Source organism: Stigmatopora argus, chromosome 11 (assembly GCF_051989625.1).
Source record: "Stigmatopora argus isolate UIUO_Sarg chromosome 11, RoL_Sarg_1.0, whole genome shotgun sequence".
In the NCBI taxonomy this organism is placed as follows: Eukaryota; Metazoa; Chordata; class Actinopteri; order Syngnathiformes; family Syngnathidae; genus Stigmatopora; species Stigmatopora argus.
In genome coordinates, this window is record NC_135397.1 from 13476782 (window position 1) to 13498248 (window position 21467).

The following is a 21467-nucleotide window of genomic DNA, read 5'->3' on the forward strand; positions in this document are numbered from 1 at the left end:
AACGACACACTTAAAAAGCACACAAAAATATGCATTTTTTTTGACATAGTCAAATAATAAAAACTCGATGGCAATATTTCACGTCGTGCGAAATGGAAAAACGCCAATCAAAAAGTAGGCGTTTGTCCTCTAAACCAATAAGATGTTTTGAATTTTACAAACTGCTTTTGCTGATAGGCCTCCTTAAAAACACGCCCTGGCTTTGACAAGGGTTGTGCTGAGTTCAAGTACATTACATTATTACAAACTCGAATTCCTCCAATCTGGTAAACCCTAAATAAGATTAATGTACTTTTTATTTATGTAAGATTCGGTCGTTTATTTGTGAAAAGTAAATATTTTTGTAATACACACAGTTAATTGGATTGAATCGTATCTATTTTAGTGTGTGAAAATCGTCAATTTGTGATGGGACCCTAATTCCCAATTCTTGGTTGGGAACGTGAAACCATCACAACACTCCCAGCCGGTTGCAGTGATATTGAGAGGTCAATCGTCTTCCAAACCAGGTATCGTTTGCTTTTAATGTATACTTTTAGTGTATATATTTTAGAGTGATATCACAACGCGATGATTGCGTGATTTAAACCTCTTCGTGAAACTTGACTCTAATCTGACTGTGGAGCGCAAGATCCACGCTAGCCTAGCCGGCTAACCAGGAGGGTTGCTGAAATGGTGGAATTTGGGAAATAAACAGGATTTTTGTGTAGTCTGATTCCTCTTCGGTTTTGGTGCTTTCTGAATTGTACAGCAACATGTCTCGATTTTAATGAAAACGCTCGAATTGGTTTGCCCAGTTTGATTGACAGCTCACTGTCACGCGCCAGGCTTTGAAACACATTTTTTTTAAAAATTGTATTAATTTTCCACGTTAGTTATCAACATTGCTGCAACATTTGAGTAAAAACAGCTTTTTTTTTGCATAATGCTAACTTGACTAAATTATTATTTTGGGTCAAATTCTAGGTCATGTTGATTTTTTTTCTCTACACATTGAAATTCTCGCTTATCATGAAGATCTTTTTAATAATCTCAATAATTTGAATTTATTTATTTTAATTTAACTGTGTTTTTTTTCCTCTTCAAGGAAGCCCAAAATGTCTGGAGATCTGCCCCTCAACATCAACATCAAAGAGCCGCGATGGGACCAGTCAACCTTCATGGGCCGCGCCAAGCACTTTTTCATGGTGACGGACCCCAGGAACGTCCTCCTCTCCTCCAACACGCTAGAGGAGGCCCGCCTCATCGTGGAGAACTACAGGTATGCTTAGAAGGAGGCAAAAGTCTACGTGGGCTGAGTCATGTGTAGAGTCCAAACACTTTTGTGTTTAGAGCGGGTGTACTGATGCCCGGCCTGACGGAGGACCAGCTGTGGCGAGCCAAGTACGTGTATGACTCAGCCTTCCACCCCGACACCGGGGAGAAGATGTTCGTGATTGGCCGAATGTCTGCTCAGGTGCCCATGAACATGTCCATCACTGGCTGCATGCTCACCTTCTACAGGTACCGCCTTAGTGACGCCCTATCAGTCACTCTCTCTCTCTTTGTATGTTAATCAGCTAAGCGGGCACTGACTTACTGTACATTTCATTTAAATAAACGCACCAAGAGAGCCGCACGGGACTGAAATAGAGGCTTAATCCTGAAAAGCCTCTTAAGTTATTGGTTCCCATTGACTGTGTTAGACGTCCAATCCATTTTCCGCCCAGTCAAAAATGGATTACTAGATGCTTATTATAGCTAATACAGTGGTACCTCGAGATACGAACTTAATTTGTTCCGGGACTGATATTCTCGTAACTCGAATGAACGTTTCCTATTGAAATGAACTAAAAACAAATTAATTTGTTCCAACCCTCTGAAAAACACCAAAAACAGGATATTGCATTGGAAAAAAATGTTTTATTTCTTCTAATTGCCATTTAGTAACAAAGTAACACATAACTAGTGGTTTAATATTACTAAAATGTGTTTAATAGAACTAAACACTCAAAAATAAGGTCAATCTAACCTTACACTAAACTTAATTCTAATTTTGTTTTAAATGTTTATACCTTCTCCTGGCCTTAGCTGTTTGCCCCGCCTCCAACCTCACGTTCGCTATCGATGGGCTGTTTGCTGTTGTATTCCCCTCAAAATATTCCGAAAATGATGCACACAAATGTCCTCACAATAGGATAACGCACGACCACTTGCCCAGTAGTCTTGAATTAGCGATCGCTCCGCTAACGGGAGCTAACAGGCTAAGGGGGGGGAAAAAACACTGAAAAATGCAACGCTCCGCTCAGTGCTCGCAGAGACGTTACAAAGAGGTAGTTGCGACCAGAGATATTACACGAGGAGTTACGGGGGAGAGAGCCAGTGCCCCTGATGTTCTTATGAGCAGCCAACGAGAAGTAATATAATGCTCGTATTAGCGATCGCTCCGGCATTCGCGCTGAGTGATGGAAAAAAAACACTGAAAAAAATGCAACGCTCTGGCCAGTGCACGTAGATATCTGTTATACACGAAAGAGATGCGGCAAAAAAGACAGTGCGCTACAATGATAAACAGCCTCTCATGTCTTGGCCACCTGGCTTTCTCGCATCTCGGAATTTTTCTCGTATCTAGAGATAATTATTTGCTCGAAATTTTACTCGTATCTCGAAATGCTCATATGTAGGGGTGCTCATATGTAGGGGTGCTCATATGTAGGGGTGCTCGTATGTAGGGGTACCACTGTATGTCAATGGCAAAATGTACGTCATGCTCACTGAAGGCATGGAGCATTTTATAAAATCATTTGTCATGTGTTTACAGGACCACACCGGCAGTGGTGTTTTGGCAGTGGGTTAACCAGTCCTTCAATGCAGTGGTCAACTACACCAACCGCAGTGGGGACGCTCCCATCACTCTCAAGTAGGGACCACTTTATCTGATATCTTGGTGGGGAAATGTGTACCGCTAGAGCAAAATAAAATATCCAGAAAAAAAATCATATAAATCTTAAAATAATTGCTGACTTTCATATTAGACAATGTTGTTTTATTGTATTAAGCAATTGTTTTTTTTAATAGTTAAAAGCATTTTTGTATATTTTACATTGGTTTAAAAATGTATTAATCAATTAGATTCCAGAAATGGATAAAATTATTGTTTTTAAAAAAAGGAAAAAGCAGTAAAATCCACAATTTTTCATGTAATTTTTTTTACGTTTTACTTATTTTAAAAAAGTATTCTTTTTTTATTATCTTAGTTCACTATATGTGCCCTGCAATTGGTGAGGAAACAGTGTAGGGTTTACACTGCCTCCTCCCCATAGTTGGCTGGGATAAGCTAAAAAATAAATAAAAATAAAGATACACTTCCCCAACAATAACATATCAGGAGTGGCAAACTTGACAGGCATTCAGCTTGTAATAATAACAAGTGATGAAGTGACTGTAAACAGTACCCAGCCTAAAACAAGGGTTGCTCTATAAGCTTAATGCAGTGTTTCCAAGCCTTTTTTGAGCTGCGGCACTATTTTCGTATTGAGAAAATCTCAAGGCACACCACCAGTTAAACATATTCAAATTTAAAACTATGCTGCCTATATTAACAATATAAAGTTGTTCTCATTAAGGTTTTATCACCAGGAATCAAATGCACGCTCGATGAAACCACTGGCACTACACCTGAAAAAACAAGTTAACGGCGTACATTATTTGTATAATATTGATCAAATCCCAAAAAATTAAGAATTCATGTTTTTCCCATTCATGCAGTAAAATTCCCCCCTTGCACAATTTACCCACCATAAGAACTATACTGTCCATTACACTCATAAAGTCATTATTTGCACAGTATATTTTTTTAATTACTAATTATATTTAATTATTGTATGATTAATTTATGTTGTGATCATAAAATATGATTGCAACTAATTCATCACGTAATTTGTGAGTTGATAATTTATAGCAACCAAAAAAGTTATTAGTCAATCATGATCTTGAATTTCCTCAAATAAGTGTGCGGTAAATTCAAATTATTGAGACTATTAAAAGATCTTCGTGAATTATTTTAGTGGCTTGTTGTTCACTAACTTTCAGTAAATTATAACATTTCAAAACAAACAATTTTAGCAGGAATTTTTCGAATCACTTGTAAATTTCCCTTTTTTAATTAAGAAAAAAAATGCCAATTATTCTTTCAGTCAGCTCGGTGTGACATACGTGAGTGCGACGACTGGCGCCGTGGTCACCGCTCTGGGCCTCAAGTCTCTGGCCACGGTAAGGTCCTGTCGAAGCAACCATTAGTCGTAGGGAAATGTGATTTTTCCGATGGTCTTAAATGTGGCTGTTCCTCCTTAGCGTCTCCCACCCATCGCCAGCCGCTTTGTGCCCTTCGCTGCTGTTGCCGCTGCAAACTGTATCAACATCCCCTTCATGAGACAGAGGTGAGATCAGCTTGCTTTAACAGCTGTACTCTGCCCCAGGGGTATCAAACTCATTCTGGCTTAAGGCCCACATGCAGTAAAAACCTCCACCAAGTGGTCTGGACCGTTAAAATTATGGTCTGTACCTACCAAGTTACACACTATATAACTTAAAAACAACAGCTTTGTTATAGTTCTCTTCTACAGAAGTAGGAGCCTAGCATCGCTATTAATTATACAGTCATACCTCTACTTACAAACGTGTGTGGTCGATTGGTCGCCGGTCTTTTGGTCACGGTCTTTTGGTCGCCCTGACCGCGACAACGGGCGACCAAAAGACCGGCGACAAAACAAGGTAAAACAACACGGTCTACGCATCAATAAAAGCCAACAATTATCATGAGCAGTTTCACTGAACCGACGTGTGTATAAGAGTTTGTATGTACATGCGTTGTCCCTTTAAGAAGCTACGTCAGTCAGGGTCTTAACAAGTTCTCCAACAGAAAACAATAAAAGTCCGGGAAATTTGGAGCTTTTCTTTAGCCTAATAATTAATAGGGCATTAAGTATGACTAAATAGTAACTCGCAGTTTGTATTTAGGGAATTTGAGCAACGATTTAAATGGTAATTATCACTTACCTTCCGGGCGACCAAAAGATCGGCGACCAAAAGACCCTGTACCACTTACAAATGCCTCTAGGTACGAAATTTTCAGGTTACGAAATTTTTTATATGCAAATGAGTGACTCGAGATACGAAAAAGATCCAAGTTACGAAATCCCCCATTAAGTAAATGCATTTTCTTATCCGTTATTTTATTTTGAAAATGTTGCCTCGGTATTAATGGTTTGCTTGCTTAACACGCTTGTTATGGCCCCACCCAATGGTAAGGACAGGTTTTGCAATCAGAAATTTTTTAGACAGGAAAAATCAAAACTCATTTTTATACTTTACAGAACCAGATCAGGCCCATACACAGGTTTAATCCGGTCCCTGTGCCATATTTTGACATCCATACCCTACCCTACATGTTTGTGTTTTCCGTCCCTCCAGGGAGTTGAAGTACGGTATCCCCGTGACAGATGAAAATGGAAACAGGTTAGGAGAGTCTGCCAACGCGGCCAAGCAGGCCATTGTGCAAGTGGTTGTGTCCAGGATTGGCATGGCTGTGCCCGCCATGGGTAAACGCACCCGTGTTGCACTCGTTTCCATTTATAATGATCTCAAATGTTAATAGCGTCTTTGTTGTTTTGCAGCTATTCCTCCTGTCATTATGAATGCGCTGGAGAAGCGAGCCTTTATGAAGGTAACATTCTTCCGTCTGTACTTGCACTTAACTTAAAGGAGTCTTTCCACATTCCGACCTAAACGCGTTGTGGCCTCCCTGCAGCGCTTCCCGATTCTCAACGCCCCGATCCAGGTGGGGCTCGTGGGCTTGTGGTAAGTCAACGCTTGGATTTGACGGGTAACATTTTGCACTGGGCTAAAAATAAAACGCCTTCTCTTTGAATGACAGCCTGGTGTTTGCAACCCCTTTGTGCTGCGCCCTGTTCCCACAGAAAAGGTAACACAAAAAGGAACACTTAGAAAAATTAAATATCATCATCTATGGGTCCCATTGACACCAATCACCGGTTAATCTGTGATTAGTTGACTTCAATCATGTTAGTTACCATTATAGATTTGGGCTTTACATTTTAGCTGTGCATTCCATTCATAAATTATTTGTTGAGAAAAATTGGACTATAAAACTAGCGTATCGGTTGGGTTTTATCCAATAGCTGTTAATACTCAGTACTTTTTAAAACGGTTCCGGTGCTTAAACGGTGTGTTCCGTATTTGCAAATATCTCATTTTGATTTATTCTAAAGATAATCATTGACATTCAACGACTATTGTTATGTTTTTACTTTAATCTAAACCCACCAAAATTAACAAAAATGGATGTGTATAAAAATGATGCCAAAAAAAATAGCATTTGGATAATTTCTAGGTCAACAATCTCTTGAACCAATTAAATCACAATAAAAGTCGTAAAGAGACATTCAAAAATAAACCAATTTCCAGACAGTCACACAGCACACACAATATAAACCCCACCCACCTGTCTCTCTATGTTAACAATGTAGTTTGCTTTTTTTTTATTTTTTAAATTAACTTGTATGCAGCTCCATAAAAGTGAGTGGGCTGGAGGCGGAGCTTCAAGAGAGGATACGACAAAGCAACCCGTCCACCACAATGGTTTACTTCAACAAAGGCTTGTAGGAGATTCATGTGCACAGCCGCATGATTACACAAGTTATTTATGCATCTTGTTCTTGGAAATGTTACCAAGTCAAGCACACGGAGGAGCAATTCGCATCTCTGTATATTTTATCCGTTACTGATATTGTACTGTGAACTTGAATGTAACATCCATCCATTTATTCCAATTGTACCTCAATATCGGTCCCAGTATTGATTCATTTCCTTTGACACACTGGCTGTGGTAATAGACATCCAATTCATTTAACTAAAGAAGCTGGCAGCGATTATACTGATGTTTAAATGATTAGACACCAATCACTGTCCATGGCAGGCAATAAGTTAAGCATTCACATCAACAGAATTGAGGTGTTATACATTTAAGTTCAATGCAAAAAGTTAAACTCTTATTTCCTTCCGAGCAAAAGCCTCCCATCTTAATGCTGCCTTCATGCGCTGTAGTAATTATGGTAAATCCTGTTTTTAGAGTTGAAAATTGCATGTGAGTGCCCCCTTAAGTCATATTTGCTCCCAGAGAACTCGGATTCATTATGATAAGAGTTTCCCAGACGGGTCGACCTTTTACTTTTCAAAATTTACTAAAATGTTCAGCTGAAGAGCAAACCAAAGTCTGTGTCTGCTGTTTTTTTTGTTGCTACAACGACAAAAGCACAAGATGTAGTACTCGTAATTACCAATTAGTAAAGATCATCTTTCCAAAAGCATGTGAAGGCAGCATTATTGAAGTTGTAAATAACTCATTTAATGACTATGATTTATTATTAATTTGTTGGACAGCAATATATTTGCAGAAATGACAAAATCTGGCACTATTTGGTTCGAGACCCTTTAAACAATTTAATTTAATATGGTCACATTTTGTAACTACCAATTACAATTCACCAAAAGCAATACGAACAGCATTTGTGAAAATTAGTTGCTGAGGCATTTTGTTATTTGATTGAGAAGCAATTTTAACAAGCATATTGTTAAAAAAGTATTTTTTTTACTTTTTTCATAGCAGTTGATCCCTGTTTTTTAATTGATTGGATCATTGCTTAACGATCCAAATCGATGCAATCAATCCAGATTGATGTATCATTAAAGCCCTAATTTTTATCCAAGGTCAGATTGGAAATAGATTTTGAATGGAAAATTAGAATCCACAATTCAAATTATCATAGAAATTAAGTGGGAATTTGCCTTTTAATGATTGAAGACAGGTATTACTTATTTTGAATTGAACTATTAAAATAAGAGACACTTCTATCATGTAGAACAGGTCCTCAAGGGCCTCTGTGGGTTCTAGTTTATGTTCCAACCAGACCATTTTAAAACATTGTTTCTGCTTAAACAAGCCGCACTTCACAAATTGCTGAAAAATTTGTTATCTTATTGGTTTTGTTATAAACTCCTGCTCCCACTGCCGCCCTTTGTGGCATTGTATGCTGTACACATTTTCAATAGTCACTGTAGATCATCGTGGAGGATTTTACAATCTGTAAAAAGATTCCTCAACCCTGTTTTAAGCATAATTTAAGCCCTTTGTATCACAGCTAACTAAATACTGCTTGCACTGACAAACATGTTCAAAAACAGCTAATGTTGCCACACTTTTCGTGAGGAAAGTAAGTCAAGATCGGGAAACTTCGACCGTAACTTCTCGTAACCCAACCACACTCCTGCATTTCAAATGTGGGCAATGCTTGATCTATAAAGTGGAAATATTCTGAATGTTATGCTATGCTGCACATGTGCACCAGCGAGAAAACTTGCTAATATTACTATTTTGTGGTGTTTTTTGCTGTAGTAGGGTTTATCGAGCAAAACACAATGTACTGTATTTCTTCAGGTAGTGGGCTTCTTTTAATAGGCTCAATCGAATAGGAATGCCTATCTACTTTTCACTGAACGGAGTAAGAACAATCTCAAATGTTCATGCTATATTGCCAAAACTTAGCGCAATCAAAGGCAGATTTTTAGAAGGCTGTTGGGTCCAGGTTGGCGCAGCTTTGGTTTGCAATTAATTCTTGATGATTACTAATAGTCACTTTTTTTCAGAAATACAGTACTTTTGCTCTTCTTGGGTTTATTGAAAACAATTTAAGTGGATGTGGTAAAGATTTTTTTTTTGGAAGCTAATACATATTCCAGTTATGCCTTGATTTGGGGTTATAGTAGGTTATATTTATCATAGTATTTCTGATTTGCGCTTTAATGCAGTTCATACTAATGCAACAAGCTTCATTGCTCACTTATTGATTTATTTGAGTTAGTATCCTCCTGACTAGTTTCATTCCAACCTCCTGTACTCATAACATATTCATTTTATAAAATCTCACCTTTGCACTCATGACTTCATTTCAAACTGTGTTCAAGACTGCGCAGGTCAAGGAATTTTGTTGCTGTCAAGAACTATCACTCTTCTACAGAAGTGTTGAATATTGAAGATTGTACTTGTTCAGTACGCTCAAATATAAACTGCTGGTTTTATGTGTCACACTTGTGAAATACTGGAATGTTTTAGTCAATATATTAGTACTGATACATACCGTGATGCTAGAATAATTGCCCAAGTATGTTTTCACAATTGTTTGTAAAAACAAAAATCAAATATTAAAAAAATAAATACTTGGGTGATTATTTCTTGTCGATAATGCTGTTATAAATGTATCCTCAATATTGACAATATTTAAAAATGTCTTCCCTTACCAGCATTATTTTCAGTGTTTTTGCTCCATGTCTCTATGCATATATAACAACAAAATGTCATTATTATTCCAATAAGCTACATCACATCTCATTGTGTGTATTTGATTTCCATGTCAAGCACATTGACAATCAAACAATGAAATGTTTTTCCAATCATGCTGTGTACAACTTGTGTTGTCATAAATAAACCTTGACATGTTTCACTCCATAATCAAATGTGTGAGTATTTATTTAACTCATTTGGTTTTCACTTTGTATAGTGAATATTACTTCATTTGAATTGGACTGACAGATTGGAGCTGGACGTCTATTGCCGTTAATGGCATTGAAATATAATTTATATTCAATATGACAAGTTCAATAGGAGTCAATTCAAGCACTTTAAATATATGTAGTATATATAAAAAGCCAATGTTTTTTTCAGGTGTCCTCCATTTATTAATTTCTTCATATTCAAGCAAAATCTTATCTCCATCACAAACACTCAAGAGGACCTCAAGATGACGACCGTGGTGGCGTTTGTAGAACGCATGTGTAAAATCATCAGACCCACTCCACTCTTTGCAGAGTTTACAGAGCCAAGTCATCATTGTAACACACCCAATCGCATAACCGCACGCTAATCAATCCAACTTGAGGCCATGGTGTGTTGGTGTCGGCGACAAACGAGTAGCTCAAGGAGTTCATCAACAAAGTTGAGATGCAAAATCTAGTTTTTCATGCCTGTCTAGTTTTAAATTGAGGTAATATTTAGTCAACTGTATCTTTCACAGCTTTGTTTTTTCTCTGGCCATAATGAACGTAGTGTAAGTGCATTCTACTTAGTATATTTTTCTATTCTCAGGCCTCTAATAAATTTATTTGCGAGGTAATATTTTCCTGGCTGCTTGAAGAACATTTGTCACGTCCACTTTGTGGCCGAACTCCTTTTCTCGGTGCTCCAGTAGGATTCCCTGTTAGACCCAAATGGGAATGACGGCGATAGACAGAATTCCAGTTATTTCATTACGATATTACCTAACATCTGTCGCCGTCGCTAGGAGCCAATGAGTTATGCTTTCTGTATCATACCTGATCTCCTGCGCCAATGACAAAGACACCTCCCAGAAGGAATCCTTCTCCCAACATGTTGCCCTGGTAACCGGCGCTCCAGGCTCGCTTGAAGTTCTGCAACACTCCAAAGCGTAGGAGCCCAAAAGCGCCCATTTTTGCCCCGTAGAAAAGTTTCTGAAAGTTGGTTTCCCTTTTTTAAGTGTTGCTCAAAGGCAACTATTGCCGCAAAGAATCTGTCAAAAATGCGAGGGCCAAAAAGGACGTCTGACCTGCTGATCGATGTATATGTCCCCGGCAAAGTGCGGTCGGAAGTCCTGGATCTCTGTGCCGACATGTTCCTTCACTACCGCCACCAGAGGGACCCCCAGCTCTTCCAGGTGGGGCTTCAGAGAGGACAGCTCAGAAGCCTCCTGCAAGGAATATTGCGATGAATAGCGATATATTTTTTTAAAATATGCTATTACAACCTAAAAACTAGAAAGTAGTTCAACATTTTATAAGACAATATTTATCGGAAAATGAAGCACTATTTAGTTTTCCTGAAAAGTTACAGTGCAACTTAAGAATGTGTTTCTTGACCTCTAACCTATTACAAATATTATAAAATTATCAAGACAGACATTCATTATTCATCAGACCTATAAATATGACCCCAAAAAAAAAAAAATTATTATGTTAAATGATAATTAACTGCATTGATGCACTAATGTATAATGAAATAATCTGGTTTGCTTTTAACTCAATACTGATGGCATGCCTGAAGTCCAAAAAATAAAATTAATAATAAAAATAAAATATGATCCTATTAGCCTACTTCTATCAAACAACACTTCTTTTGGTCAATATTTGAAATAGAAAACAAAATTAAAATGAAAAAAATATATATAGTAAAGAAATTTACTCAGGAATGCAAGGCAAGGAGCAGTAGGCCTGTGAATTTTCCTGAGGCATTTGTACATACATTCATTTACCAAACGGCTTACACTACCAAAGGTCGTGTGGGGTGATGGAGCCTATCCCAGCATGAATTGGTGGACAGCCAATCACAAGAGACGGACAACCATTCATACTCATACCTAGGGGGCAATTTAGAGTGTTCAACCAGCCTTCTCTGCATGTTTTTGGGGTGTTGGAGGAGTACCCGTAGAAATCGAACCCTCGATCCCAGAACTGTGAGGCCGACGAGCTAACCACATTGGGCTGCCCCTAGGGATATATGAATGACTATTCCATATTTTTCCACAATGCATGCTAATTTTTGTTAATGTTTAACAGCGTTTTGAAAAACTGAATGCTTGAATTACTAAGTAATCTAATGCTCAGAATGTGTTCTCATCTTTGTTATGTTTTAAAGTATATTTCAACAAAAAGCTCCTTCAAAACTAGAATTGAATTATTTTTAAGGTCGTTCTCTATTTGCCAACCTTTCATCAGGCTGCAATGGCTAGATAAAATATGTCACATGTGCCAAGTAAATTTTTCTCCATTTTGATTGCCTAAGCCAACCTCTCTGCACAAAAATCATCCGGGCCGCCGGACAGCCATGATGACGGCGCCGTTCTTTTCCCACAGAGTCTTTGCTTTGATGACCTTGCCATCTGCAGACACAACCAAGACACAAATGACGCAAATAAAAACAGAAAACTAAACGAAGGCCGCCGAGTGTGCCAAGTCTTTCCTATCGTACCGTCAACAGTGGAGATCAGGTCGGCGTCAGCGAGATGTTCAAGCGAGGCTTCTCCTACTTTTGGGAGCGTCAGATTGGAGTTGACCAAGAAGATTCCAGCGAGGGCGGCACCCACAGCCCCCAGGCCCAGAGACCACATACCCATGCCCAACTGGTCCACCTCAAGCACAGACGCCAATTCTGTGGCACAAATGACATCAAATTCCAATGAGGTCAAATCTCCAATTTCTTAACACTTCATTCACTCGTGTTTCATTATTACGTTTTTGGGTGGGTGGTAATGAAACATAGTCGCACCGGTTCGACAACAAACAGCAGGACGCAAATAACGAATAACCAAGTGTGGAACCTTGCCTGAAGGGCGTTTTTCTGGCTCGGGACTATCTTTGGCACTACTTCTGTGGAAAGCAGCAATCGAGCTGGTTTGATAGGGAGTGACGTACAGAGAGAACGTCCCACGGCAGGAGTGGGGTGTGGGAAGAATACGCTTCAACGCTGCCAGCATCGCCACGCTGAGCAATACACTACGAACACTGAAAGGAAACAAATGTACAGGCTTTATGCGAAACGTGGCTTCTTTAAGGGACTCGTGCGTGGCAAATTATTACGAATTCACTGCGACTACGGGTGATAGACGTCCAATCTAGTTAGCTCCCTTGCCATTAACAGCCACCGATAAGTTAATACTACGCATTTAGCAAAGACTTGGAGTTCTGGAACATCTGATAACACACTCCTACAAAGACAACAAAAGAAAGCAGCCAGGGCTACAACGAAGAGTAAAGATTATGTAATTGTGTCATAGGCTCTCATTGATGCTTTCTAATGACTTCTGTGGAAGAATATCTTACCGCAGAAGCACGGAGAGCATCTAGTAAAGCAGGGTTTGTTTGTATGAACGTTTTATTGGCCACTCGTTCAACTCATTGGCTGCCAATGACAGTGCTAGAAGTCCAATCCATTTTGAGAGGGAAAGATCGCTGTCAATGACCAATTAGTTAAATACTATCAAATGTAAAGAAATAAGACAACATTACTGTGTTAGGGAGGCCATAAATAGTAATTTTTTAAAATTTATTATTTCATCAATACTGCTTTTAACAACATTTTATTCATTTAAAAATAAATATATTTATTAAAAAGTGAACAATAAATTGATAATACATATTACAATAATTGAAAATATATCAAGCATTTTAAATGAGCAAAATAGTCACTTGTCCTGAAAAGCGTTAAAACTAGCCTTATTTTATTGTTTTCTTTCTCATGGGAATTTCAGTTTACAATATCACAAAGTTTTTGTCATCAGTTTCCTAATTTTACTTTGAAGTAATGTAAATAAAAGGCCACTGTGACTTGCTGAATTTCTATCATATTTGAGATCTGTTTGTTTTAGGGTTATATCACTTTTATGTTCAGCAATCGTCATAATTTATAGATGGAGCCCCTACACCTGGATTAAATGGAATTTTATGGATACAACGTGGTCGTGGTGAGTCAACAAAAGTATTTCCAAATTCAGCGATGCACATCATCTGGTGAAAAATCTTCTAATTTTAATATTGCAATATATATATATATATCACAATGCCCAAAATCTAAGATGGGATAGGCTTCGGCACCTCCATTGCGGACGAGCGGTACAGAAGATGAATGAATAATACATTCTATTAATATTTCGGTTAAATAAAAAAAATCAAATAAATTGTATCAGAATACATATTAAAAAACGTGATATTTATGTATAAATATTTGCAATAAAAATTAGTGTGTCCCAGCTGTTGAAAAGAAATCCTAGAGGAAATACTGTACATGAACTCAGTTTTCATAAATTAAAAACCCTGTTTGTCTGTGATGATAAACTCTGAATCGAATACTCTTCATGAAGGAAAAATCTTATCAAGCTGAACTCCTATATAAGTAATATTTCGAGTCATATTCTCCAATATTGGCGTTAATAACGATGACATTCAGGTCATTCGGGTAGTGTATCGAAACAACTAGTTTTACGCTTAAAAATCTATCAATACGATCCCTAACATGTATTACTGGAATAGTCTCACAATTCATATTTATTTTATTTTATAGTAACAAAGGGCCTATACGTAACACAAGCTAACAACGATATAAATGCTGCGAATAAAAGCTTTAAACTTAACGCTGCTATCAACTAACACACGTTAGCGTTAGCATTTCAACTACAAAAAAGAAACTGCTATTCTTTCTACTTTTGTTGCCATTAAACACTTTATCGGATAAATAGTATATTAGCAGTGAAAGGACACCGGACTGTCTCACCTGAAACGGACGGCACCAAGATTTCGCGCATGCGTACTGCTGATTGAACTGGGGCGCCGTGAGGGAAACTAGCCAAAATGTCTACGTAAATACGTGCCTCGAGTAGACATCTTGGTAGGGGCAACTTTCCCTTAAAATGTAACGCACGTACGTTGGAAATCAATCATAATTAGTTTATTTCTCAACCTGAATGATGAGCAGATGATTAATAAAACTCAAATGAGCCAGTAATGATCAGTCACTGACTTTTATTGTTCAATCACATTTGTTTAATCATAACACGGACGAGAAACTTCAATAGTTTGCTCTTCCTCATAACCGTCAGGTTAGCTGTGTAGTTGTTGGCGTAAAAACATCAGAACTGCTCTCTCAGAAGAGTTTAGAGGTAGATCTTCATCATAGCATTCAACAGAAAGACACAGCAAACTAGAATGAATGAGGCAGCAAACTGCCAAAGTGCTCATTTTAGACAATTCACATGCAGTGAGAGGACCACCATGACCCTAATGACCTCAAACCCAGTTTAGCTCAGCACTAACTTTTCATGTCATCTCGTATTTTACGGGCTGTTCTGAGGATGGCCAGCATGTTGACTTTATCACCAAATTCCTTCTCACGGTGTTCCAGCAAAATACCCTGCAGGGGGAAAAAACATTTGCTGCATTGATGCCACTCATATTCACGCCATCCCATGTCTACCTGATCTCCAGGTCCAATAACAAAGACTCCCCCAAGCACCAGCCCTTCTCCTCTAAGGTTCCCCCTGAACCCCCTGCGGTAGGCCCGTAGCAGGTTTCTCCACACACCAATACGCAGAAACACCGAGAGGTACATCAATCGCTCTTGAGGCCCGAAAAAAATTCTCTGTGAGGAAACACGAAAGCGGATTATGGCTTACACAACACAACAGTGAATTCCTATTCTGCATAAGCCGGGACCTTCTGATCCACGTAGACTTTTCCGGTGAAGAACTTCTTGAAACAGTCCAGCTCCTTGCCGAGGTTCTCCTTGACAACAGCAAAAAGAGGAACCTCCAGGTCCTGCAGCTGGGACTCGAGAGAGGACAGCTCCGCAGCTTCCTGAATGTGAAAACAGAGTTACTTTAAAACTTGACAACTACCAGGTTATTTCAGCAAACGGTTACAAACCTCTCTGCACAATAATCATCCAGGTCGGCGCACCACCATGATCACCGCGCCGCTCTTCTCCCACAGACTTCTGGCCTGGTGTCGCTCATGAACTGATGTATAAAAGTTGCTGCAATTAATAGCTGATCAATCATCCACTATGTTTGCGATTATTCCACTAATCAGATCATAAAATTACAGTCATATGACTCTGGGTTTTATAATTTAGCAAGAAATTTGCATTGGAACCCCTAAATGTGATGAGAAGAGTTGGAGGATGAATATTCTCTCACTATTTAAATATCATTTTTCCAAGGAAAAAGCAAATATTTGCAAACATCTCATTTGAATCAAAGCGGATTAATTTGCTTTTGTGGACTCCATGAATCAAAGAATATTTAAATTGCCCCCCTTTTTGTTTTTTTGTTTTCAATTTAACGAAACAAATAATACAGAAAAGAGACAACATTTCAAGTTTCTGTTTAACAAAATAAAATAATCAGATGTCATATTTATTATTAAACGTTCAAAAATATTTTGGTATCTAAAACTTAATTTAATTTTAAGAAATTAAACAAATAAAATGACAATTTATTGCTTTGTATTTTTCATCAAAGTATTTTTAATCAATGAAATAAGTGTTTTTTAATTAAAAAAATAGACAAAAATAATAGAAAATAAATATATAATCATTCTTACTATTATAGGCCAATGATGTCTCTAAACAATTGATTATCAGAAGTATTTGTCGATTAATTTGATAATCAATTAGTTGTTAACCAGGAAATTAAATGTGTCAGCCTTAGTTACCATTGATGATAAACATTCCGTCTTAGTCCAAATGAATTGGACATCAAATTGAAAAATTATCATTCACTCTGAACCCGTCAAAAACATCCAATTAACTGGCACATTTTTGCCACTTTTACCTCCCCCGGTGGTCTTCAACTCAGTGTCCCCCAGCACCTGAGGGTCGGCCCACATTGGCGACGTCTGGAACCAGTCGGTGAAGGAGCTGATGAGCTCGGCCACAAACAAGCTCACCGTCTTCAGGATGGTGTTGACCGTCAACATGGCCGCCTGAGGTGCACATGCATTTAATTTCATCAACGAGAAAATTTCCCATAATAAGACGCTACTCACCGGCCTGTGGTTCTCCACTAATGAGTGGGGATCTGCACTTTAAGCCCTGAAATGAGTCCAATCTGAGTGAAAGCTTTTCTTACGTGAACACAACATAATAGGAATTCCTCTCGAGTGGGCTGATGGGAAACGAGGTCGCCGTTGAGCTGAGCCTTCAGTACCAGGTACTGCTGTTACGTCGACATCAACAGTGTCGGGTGGGGGCTAGGTCAGGGAAAGTGAGGCTTTAACACATCGAAAAGCATTGACCTAAAACCTGGATTCTATTATTTCAATAAGCTTGTCATCGTATATTCCTAACATTGTAGCCTTGTCACCTTAACCTTTTCCCACTGATGATTATTTTTCCTGTGTATATATTTGAAAACTTGGCCTTTCTATATATGTCTCAAAAACATACCTGTCAACCTCTGCCGATAACTGCCCTTAAAAATGATTATTGATTCCCCTTACAAACCCCCCAAAAAACTTACTCCCCTTACAAACCTCCCAAAAAACTTACAAACACCGTACGACTCGTACGGTGTTTGTAAGGTTTTTGGGGGGTTTGTAAGGGGAATCAATAATCATTTATAAGGGCAGTTATCGGCAGAGGTTGACAGGTATGCAAAAATAAGCATTTTTCCTACTCATTGAAGCCGTTTTCTAACATTCAAACCCTATGATTTCTATAATTTCGATCAATGCTGACCTCTGTAGGAAGCTAGCGGTACGGCTGAATGTTCCGTCAAATCATGGTTCCCAACTACAGATCTCATTTCATTCGTTCATCATCTTTACCTCGCATCGTCACAAAGGTTGCACGGGGAGCTGGAGCTTATCCCAGCTGACTTTCGAGGACGAGGCAGGGGACACCATGAATCGGTGGCCAGCCGATCGCAGGGGACAGGGAGACGGACAACCATGCACACTCACACCCCATACCTAGGGGCAATTTAGAGTGCCCAATCAGCCAGCCTACCACGCATGTTTTGGGAATCTGAGAGGAAACCGGAGTACCCGGAAGAAACCCACACACGCCCGGGTAGAACATGCAAACTCCACACAGACATACATATATACAGTTGTGGTCAAAAGTTTACATACACTTGTGAAGACCATAATGTCATGGCTCTGTTGAGTTTCCAGTTATTTCTACAACTCTGATTTTTCTCTGATAGAGTGATTGGAACAGATACTTATTTGTCACAAAAAACATTCATGAAGTTTGGTTGTTTTATGACTTTATTATGGGTGAACAGAAAAAAGTGATCAAATCTGCTGGGTCAAAAATATACATACAGCAGCGCTAATATTTGGTAACATGTCCCTTGGCCATTTTCACTTCAATTAGGCGCTTTTGGTAGCCATCCACAAGCTTTTGGCAAGCTTCTGGTTGAATCTTTGACCACTCCTCTTGACAGAATTGGTGCAGTTCAGTTAAATTTGATGGCTTTCTGACATGGACATGTTTCTTCAGCATTGTCCACAAGTTCTCAATGGGGTTTAAGTCAGGACTTTGGGAAGGCCATTTGAAAACCTTAATTCTAGCCTGATTTAGCCATTCCATTACCACTTTTGATGTTGTATTTGGGGTCATTGTCCTGTTGGAACACCACACTGCGCCCAAGACCCAATCTGCGGGCTGATGACTTTAGGTTATCTTCAAGAATTTGAAGGTAATCCTCCTTCTTCATTATCCCATTTACTGGTCTCTGTAAAGCACCAGTTTCATTGGTAGCAAAACAGCCCCACAGCATAACACTACCACCACCGTGCTTGACGGTAGGCATGGTGTACTTGGGGTTAAAGGCCTCACTTTTTCTCCTCCAAACATACTGTTGGGCATTGTGGCCAAACAGCTCGATTTTTGTTTCGTCTGACCACAGAACTTTCCTCCAGAAGGTCTTATCTTTGTCCATGTGATCAGCAGCAAACTTCAGTCGAGCCTAAAGGTGCCGCTTTTGGAGCAAGGGCTTCCTTCTTGCATGGCAGCCTCTCAGTCCATGCAGATGCAAAACACGCTTGACTGTGGACACTGACACCTGTGTTCCAGCAGCTTCTAATTCTTGGCAGATCTGCTTTTTGGTGATTCTCGGTTGAATCTTCACCCTCCTGACCAATTTTCTCTCAGTAGCAGGTGATAGCTTGCGTTTTCTTCCTGATCGTGGCAGTGACAAAACAGTGCCATTCACTTCATACTTACAAACAATTGTTTGCATTGTTGCTCTTGGGACCTGCAGCTGCTTTGAAATGGCTCCAAGTGACTTTCCTGACTTGTTCAAGTCAAGGATTCGCTTTTTCAGATCCATGCTGAGCTCCTTTGACTTTCCCATTGTAGTGTTTGTGGATGTTTGCATCCAATGAGCCCTATTTAAATGGCCTCAGAGAAGTCACCAGCTGTAGTCACTCATAATCACTCACAAGAAGTTAAGAGGCCATGGTATGAAGCTCATTTCACTGACACAACTTTCTAAGTCACCAAAATTGCTAATTCGTGTTGCTGTATGTATATTTTTGACCCAGCAGATGTGATCACTTTTTCTGTTAACCCATAATAAAGTCATAAAAGAACCAAACTTCATGAATGTTTTTTGTGACAAAGAAGTATCTGTTCCAATCACTCTATCTGAGAAAAATCAGAGTTGTAGAAATAACTGGAAACTCAAGAGAGCCATGACATTATGTTCTTCACAAGTGTATGTAAACTTTTGATTTTCCCCCCCTTCAGGCAATTTTAGCAAGTGGTTTGATCCTCAAAGCTATATTGTTATGGAACAAGGCTATCAGTATTGCATTATTATTTTGTTTTGTTGTTTAGTAATAGTAATCTACTATAGCATGACAAGAGGAATGTGCTATGGGTCCAAATTGGCTGGGCTGGGATATAAGGTGACAAGTTACCAGCTGCTTCATTCCTTCTGCTTCACACGTGACCCTACAGTCATAAATATTTTACGCAATGTTATGTAATTTTATATTATGTTCTCTATATGCTGAGAATAACCAGGGTGTGTTTTGCACAGTTTGGGAGGTTCAGGCGAGGTCTTAGGTTGGCACATAATACACACACAGCAGCGCCAATTGAACTTCTCGGGGGAGGGAGGGAAGGCAGCCAATCACAGAGAAAGAGTTGCACCCCACCTCCTGTGCAGCCATTGAGGGCCACGCTTACTATACTTGTTATAGTGAAGCCATCAAAAAAGGACGTGAAGTTCATTTCACTGATAACGTTGATGACTTTGGTTGACTTCCAAGTTATTTCTACACATTTTGTTACCATAGGAAGTCATGTAATGGGAATGATTACATGTTATTTTAGCAATTAAGTTCTGTTATAATTTGTTCCCCCCACTTTTTAACCCTTTAATGTACAGGGGTCAATGCAGTGGACAGCTATTCAAAAGTTGAAACAGATTTTTTTAAAATTTAAATCATTGCATACCATGACTTTGAATGTTCTCCCCGGGCCTGCGTGGGTTTCCTCAGGGTACTCCGGTTTCCTCCCACATTCCAAAAACATACATGGTCAGGCTGATTGGACACTCTAAATTGCCCCTAGGTATGGGTGTGAATGTGAATGGTTGTCCATCTCCTTGCGCCCTGCGATCGGCTGGCCACCGATTCAGGGTGTCCCCTGCCTATGGCCCGAAGTCAGCTGGGATAGGCTCCAGCACCCCCTCCCCCCGCGATCCTAGTGAGGATAAAGCGGTTCAGAGAATGAATTAACGAGTGAATAGTTTTTCTGAAATAAAACTTACAAATTCATATTTTTGCATTTTTCAATTGAAATTTTCATTCTTATGTCACACTGTCATGTATGATTAACTCGTTTGGACTTAGTGTGAGCGTTTGCTAGTGTAATGTTTGCAAATGTTGTTTTAAGGCAACACAAAGGTCGGCGGTCTTTATCGTTTCGCCTGGTGTCCCCCGCGAGAGGCCCTCCGGCCGCCCAGGCTCCATGCACCAGCCTTCGCTTTGGACTTTCAACTGGACTGATAAAGCCGTCCTCGCCTCACCCTCTTGCCCACCTCCACGCAAATGTGAATCAAATTTGAATATTTGTTCTTTTAAGGGGCAATAAATCATTTAGATAACTAGCCAAATGGCAACAGTACCATTTAACACCTCCTAGCCAATTTGCATCTATTATAAAATATATACCAGTCCATTGGTCGCCTGAATTAAAGTCACAAAATGTTATTAAAAGACCTTCTGTTAAAACCGAACATTACCTTTGTGGGCTGCATATTGAGCAGTGTGGGTTTCCCCATTATGAGATTATCAGCAATGTAGAATTTATTGGAAAAGTAGAATGGTGGTTAGGTAGCATTTATCTTAACGTAGAACCAGAACGAGCTTGTCAGGAAAACAAAATAAGCTCGTTGGTGGTCAGTCATTAACAAATAGCCTCTTCATCGCCATCCAAGACAAATAGGAGGCGGATCGCTTGTTGTGCTTTTGACGGGTTCCGTTTGGTCCCGTTCTAGTCTTCTCTGGTCTAATCCGGTTCCTGTTTGGCTTTTGATACCCTTCACGCGGTCACATAACAGCAGCGGCCCAGTTTCTACGCAAACAGGCATTTAAATGCGGGTGTCCAAAGTTTGTGTGATGAGAACCTGACAAGGATGCTCATCCCTGCATCAAAATGAATAAATCTGGTATCACTCGCCTATATATTTGGAATTTTATTTCTAGTATTTATTTTCTCATATTAATTCAGTACATTATTTAATGTGCTGTTCAGGATGTACCTCAACTACCTTGGTTAAAGCATCACAGGTTAGGCCTTTTTTGTGGCTGAAAGTTTGGCACAAGTCTCTTCT

General features: G+C 39.2%; 3 protein-coding genes across 4 annotated transcripts; 1 reads left to right on the forward strand and 2 right to left on the reverse strand.

Moving 5' to 3' along the window:
• Window positions 1-378: 378 nt before the first annotated feature.
• Window positions 379-8686, forward strand: sfxn3 (sideroflexin 3). Its single transcript, XM_077612939.1, has 11 exons — window positions 379-509; window positions 1088-1261; window positions 1333-1503; window positions 2801-2899; window positions 4176-4251; window positions 4333-4418; window positions 5452-5579; window positions 5655-5704; window positions 5789-5838; window positions 5915-5962; window positions 6567-8686. Exons 2-11 carry the CDS (start codon window positions 1098-1100, stop codon window positions 6661-6663), a joined length of 969 nt encoding a protein of 322 aa, XP_077469065.1. The 5' UTR covers window positions 379-509; window positions 1088-1097; the 3' UTR covers window positions 6664-8686.
• A 1082-nt stretch (window positions 8687-9768) lies between these two features.
• Window positions 9769-14503, reverse strand: LOC144084476 (peroxiredoxin-like 2A). 2 transcript variants are annotated; one of them, XM_077612941.1, is made up of 7 exons: window positions 14393-14429; window positions 12449-12627; window positions 12095-12274; window positions 11914-12005; window positions 10677-10817; window positions 10426-10581; window positions 9769-10307 (listed from the first exon to the last, which is right to left on the reverse strand). In XM_077612941.1, exons 2-7 carry the CDS (start codon window positions 12597-12599, stop codon window positions 10212-10214), a joined length of 816 nt encoding a protein of 271 aa, XP_077469067.1. In that variant the 5' UTR covers window positions 12600-12627; window positions 14393-14429; the 3' UTR covers window positions 9769-10211. The 2 variants fall into 2 exon arrangements, with proteins under 2 accessions (XP_077469067.1, XP_077469068.1); XM_077612942.1 differs by lacking the exon at window positions 12449-12627 and having other exon boundaries at window positions 14393-14503.
• Window positions 14504-14623: 120 nt separating this feature from the next.
• LOC144084906 (peroxiredoxin-like 2A) lies at window positions 14624-16842 on the reverse strand. Its single transcript, XM_077613720.1, has 6 exons — window positions 16663-16842; window positions 16449-16599; window positions 15541-15632; window positions 15331-15471; window positions 15092-15256; window positions 14624-15028 (listed from the first exon to the last, which is right to left on the reverse strand). The coding sequence occupies exons 2-6, from the start codon at window positions 16591-16593 to the stop codon at window positions 14927-14929; spliced, it is 645 nt and encodes a 214-aa protein (XP_077469846.1). The 5' UTR covers window positions 16594-16599; window positions 16663-16842; the 3' UTR covers window positions 14624-14926.
• Window positions 16843-21467: the final 4625 nt, after the last annotated feature.

Coding starts and splice junctions, on each gene's coding strand:
- sfxn3 (XM_077612939.1), top strand. CDS start 1,098: ATGTCTGGAGATCTGCCCCTCAACATCAACATCAAAGAGCCGCGATGG. Junction 5,580..5,654: donor CATGGCTGTGCCCGCCATGG/GTAAACGCACCC, acceptor GTTGTTTTGCAG/CTATTCCTCCTGTCATTATG. Junction 5,705..5,788: donor AGAAGCGAGCCTTTATGAAG/GTAACATTCTTC, acceptor GCCTCCCTGCAG/CGCTTCCCGATTCTCAACGC.